Source organism: Etheostoma spectabile, chromosome 2, assembly GCF_008692095.1.
Source record: "Etheostoma spectabile isolate EspeVRDwgs_2016 chromosome 2, UIUC_Espe_1.0, whole genome shotgun sequence".
Classification (NCBI taxonomy): Eukaryota; Metazoa; Chordata; class Actinopteri; order Perciformes; family Percidae; genus Etheostoma; species Etheostoma spectabile.
In genome coordinates, this window is record NC_045734.1 from 26,984,243 (window position 1) to 26,989,202 (window position 4,960).

Here is a 4,960-nt window from a genome sequence, read left to right on the forward strand (position 1 = left end):
TGTGCATCATCAGTTTTGATTTATTTTGCATTGGAATGCGTAGATTATTATTCTAATTGTCTAACAACATAATGGAAAGGTTCCCTTCAGACATAGGCCTTTTTAAAAACCTATTTAAAACCTTTTGTATTTAACCAGAAACTACTTTGAGGTCTCTAACGCTAAACCCACCAAACTCCATTTAAAAAAACAATACTTTTAGCGTGTATAAAGCCTAGTGTTGTTTTTGGTGGCCTGTTCTCATTATATTTTAGTCTAGTGTCAAGCTGTCATTTTAGGTTTTAGTAGTTTTAGTCCCGTTCATACTCTTTTTAGTCTAGTCAAGTTTCAGTTGACCAGAAGTCTAAGCATTTGTCTTATTTTAGAAATATCCATGACTATTTTAGTTGACAAAATTGATGACATTTAGTCTAGTTTTAGTCAATGAAAATTGTATTTCAGTCCCTTTTTATTAATGCAATTATATTTATTTCAGTCAGCATAGCATAAGTACCTAGTAGTATAACTAAGAATACACACGCACACGCTAGTAACACACGTTTGTCTCAGTCGTTTTCAGCTCGAATGAGATACTGAATGAGACACATTAACCACAGCCTCATGAGTTGGCATCAGCTTTCTAAAATAGGAAGTAACGTTACGTTAATGTGACTTACCTCAATTTCATCATGGAATGGCTTGAGATGTCTCTTAAGGTTTGTGGTGTTTTTTCCTGTGATTTTGTGGCCGCATTTCTCCCCATCTTTTTCCACAGCCCATTCCGTTTTCTTTTCCACTTCTATGTAATGGCATTTTTTCCAAATATTTATTCTTTTTCTCCCAAAGATGAACTCCGGCTGGCCGGCCACGGCCTCTTTCTCTGTGTCAGACTTCATTTTGTTTGGTCGTTTACACTTGTCTCCTCTCTAACACTCACCGCTGCATCTTCTAAATTAAATAATGTCGTGACAGGGCTTGAGGAGGTAACGTCGCCTGCGTCTGCACAGTGCGACCTGATGCAGCCCCTGCAGTGGGTCATGGAACAAAAATACTGCATTATAATAATAATAACGCGACTAAACGAGACAAAATAACGTTAGAACATTTGTTTTTCTCAACGAAAATAAAGAGACATTTTAGCATAGTTTTTATTTTCCGCATTTAGTCTAATTTTTATTCGTCAACAATATTGCATTAGACATTTAATTCTAGTCATCGTCACATGAGTAGCATTCACTTTGCGTCTCCTCTCAATTTTGTCAAGTGATACAGGTTCGTTGACGCCGATATTAAGTCATAATTTTCGTTGACGAAAACAACACTGATAAAGCCATAGTTTTTTCGATCAGTCCTCGCCTCTGGAGCGATGGATGGTACCGTCGCTCCGCTGTCTACTCACCGGACTCTAGAGGCCGGTGGATCCGGCATATTACTCCCGCTCAAACTGATGTCTGCTACCCATCGATCGAGGCTCATGTACCCCGGCGGATGCGGGCTCGTGGAGGCGGCGTGAACCACGACAACCTTCGGCCACTGGGCCGTGCTTCATCATCAGGCAGCGGGGAGCTTGTCCTTCGCATGGCCCTAATCAACGCTAGATCACTAGCAAACAAGACTTTCCTGCTCAATGACTTCTTCTCCTCTCGGGAATTGGATTTTATGCTACTGACGGAAACCTGGCTCCATGCTGGTGAGTCTAGCCCTTTCTCAGAACTTCTTCCTCCCGGCTGTACTTTTCTCAGCTCCCCGCGGACCACCGGGAGGGGTGGGGGTCTAGCGGCGGTTTTTAAATCCACTTTCCACTGCCGACAGACTCCCAGTGACATCTTTGCTAGCTTTGAGCTGCAACTTTTCGAGTTCAACCATCCTTTTCCTGTGCTGTGCGCGATTGTATATCGCCCTCCGAAGTTCAATAAGGATTTTATAACTGACTTTGCGGATTTTCTGGCGGTGATTGTGTTAAAATATGATCGTCTTCTTATTGTTGGTGATTTTAATATTCACGTATGCTGTGGAAACAATCCTTTGGCCAAAGATTTTATGAATCTAATTGATTCATTCAACCTTTACCAGTTAGTGACTGGACCGACACACGAAAAAGGTCACACATTGGACCTTGTACTTACTCACGGTGTCTGTGTCCATATTAAGGAAATCTGTAACACCGGTATATCCGATCACCTGCCTGTTCTGTTTACTGCTACCATCCCCTGCTCTAGGATCGCAGCTTGTCATCCTACTCGTCTTCAGCGTGTGATCAACCCGTCAACTACGCTGCAGTTTGAAAATGCTTTTAAAGAATCTAAACTTTGTAACTGGGATGGTGGCTGTGGTCTCAGTGCTGATGAGCTAATTTCCTCCTTTGGCTCCACCTGCACTGACATCCTGGACTCTGTTGCTCCTTTTAAAATTAAACTTATAAAGCCATCCTCAGAACCATGGCTAAATAACACAACCCGCTCTCTTAGGCGCACTTGTAGACAAGCTGAAAGGAAGTGGAAAAAAGACCAGCTCCAGGTCTCCCTAGAAATTCTTCGAGACTGCCTTGCAAGCTATCAGAGAGCTGTAAAAATCGCTAAAACTACATTCATATCCAACATCGTCTCCAACAATAATCATAGGCCCCAGGTTCTCTTCAAAAATCTTAACTCACTTATAAATCCTAGCAATGCAGCTCAAATTGTGCCCACACTTACATTATGCGAAGATTTTAAAACATTTTTTATTGGTAAGATTTCTATGCTTAGATCTTTACCAACCTCCTCTGCCATGGACCCTTCAGTCCCTCCAACATACTCAGCTGTATTTAAGCAGTTTGAGCCTGTATCACTCTCCTCACTATCTAAGATAGTTCAGAGTCTGCGGCCCACAAATTGTCCTTCAGATATTCTTCCCCCACGTCTTTTAAAGGACGTTTTTTATCTGTCGGTCCATCATTCTTATTTTTAATACATGTCTAGTACAGGTTGTGTCCCAGCTGCTTTTAAACATCTGTAGTGCAGCCTCTTATCAAAAAACTGATCTGATCCAAACGTCTCTCTAACTTTAGCCTATTTCCAAACTACCTTTTCTCTCGAAAGTGCTGGAGAAAATAGTCTTGAACCAATTACAAACATTCCTCAATAACCATGGCATCAGAAAAGTTCCAATCTGGCTTTAAACCACGGCTAGTACAGAAACCGCACTTTAAGGGTTTTTAATGATCTTTTACAGTGGATTCAGGCAACTCTGCTGTGCTGGTGCTTTTTAGACCTGACTGCCGCCTTTGATACGTGGATCACACATCCTTGTATCTCGCCTTGAACACTGTGTAGGTATCAAAGGTATTGTCTTGAAATGGTTTCAGTCATACTTGACTGATAGGAGCTTCTCTGTCATTGCTGACACATCATCATCAGCTGCTCCTCTTACCTTGGGGGTCCCTCAAGGCTCTATTCTGGGCCCTATCCTATTTTCACTGTACATGCTGCCACTGGGTTCTATTTTCAGAAACATAACATCTCCATCATTGTTTCGCTGATGATGTCCAAATATATTGCCAATGAAATCTATACCAAAGATTCTGTACAGCCATTGTTGACTGCTTAAAGGAGGTAAAAACCTGGATGGAGTTAAACTTCCTCATCTAAACGAAATAAAACAGAATTCATCACGTTTGGACGTTCGGATGCTCTGGGTGACCCTTTTGGATTTTGGCCCTCACCTCCCAAAATCGATCCCATATTAAAAATCTTGGTGTATTTTTGATACCTCCTTTCATTTAGCAAACAATCAGTGCGTTTCAAGACCAGTTTCTTCCAGTTAAGACTTCTAGCTAAAATAAAGGCCTATCTTCCTTTGAAAGACCTTGAAAAAGTCATTCATGCTTTTATCACTGTTCGGCTGGATTATTGTAACTCTCTATATATGGGCCTACCCCAGAAATCTTTAAATCGGCTCCAGCTAGTCCAAAACGCAGCTGCTCGCCTTTTAACTAAAACAAAAAAACAGGAACATATAACACCAGTCCTGGCCTCCCTCCACTGGCTACCTGTCCGTTACAGGATAGATTTTAAGATCTTGTTGCTTGTTTTTAAGGCCTTAAATGGTTTGGCGCCATCTTACCTGGCTGATCTCTTATGCCACCATTCTCCAGTCAGAACGCTGAGGTCGTCAAACCAGCTGCTCTTGGACGTCCCAAGATCGAAGCTAAAAAACAAGGGCGATAGAGCCTTCGCAGTGGGCGCCCCCACCCTATGGAATAACCTCCCCATGCATATTAAAGCGGCACAGTCCTTACAAACATTTAAATCACTGCTTAAGACGCACCTGTTTGCTGTGGCTTTTAACCCTCGTTAACTTGGATTGAGATATTTTAAAGTGTTGTTTGTCTCCCTGTGATGTATTTTGGTTGGAGTGATTTTTACACTTGTTATTTGTGTATTTGATACTTACCCTGTTCAGCACTTTGGTCAACTGCTGTTGTTTTTAAATGTGCTATAGAAATAAAATTGACATTGACATTGACATTGACTTGTAGATCGGTAAACTATGTCTTTATTTCAACCAAAACTAAAGTTGTGATGGTTGGAAAACTGGAAAGAGGACCCAAAACGGCTTTTCATAGTTTTAGGTTGTTTCTGTCGACTCTGAATGAAATGCATTTTATGATGCCAGAAATTCTGTTTATTTACACACATTGAACCTGAGGTTAGTCATGTTTAAAAGAAGGATCTTACTATTTAACAAAACGGTCAACCTCCTTAGAAATCCTTTCCATAATTTAATCAGACACAATATTAATCTGAGCCTGTCAGAGGCAAAAACAAGCACTTTTGTTAACTTTGATTGCAGCTTGTGTTGCCGCTGCTGCAGCGATCTGGCTAGATACTGGACCAGTGTTAGAGATTGTTGTTCCCATCAGTCACTTAGACATAAAAACGTAGGAAATTAGGGCCCAGGTTGAAAAAAAAAAAGCAGTATTCTGTTTTAGAATTTTTTT

The 4,960-nt window shown here is 41.1% G+C and overlaps 2 protein-coding genes across 3 annotated transcripts in view; both read left to right on the forward strand.

Annotated features, from left to right (window-relative positions):
• Positions 1–4,960, forward strand: part of LOC116701686 (protein CutA homolog) — an 11,060-nt gene that overhangs the window by 2,611 nt on the left and 3,489 nt on the right. The gene's annotated exons all lie outside the window — the stretch shown is intronic.
• Positions 1,852–2,749, forward strand: LOC116701679 (uncharacterized; the record flags this gene model as incomplete). Its single annotated transcript, XM_032535540.1, is given in 1 exon segment — positions 1,852–2,749. A coding segment is annotated over 1 exon segment (102 nt), but the record flags the coding sequence as incomplete, so codon positions are not given.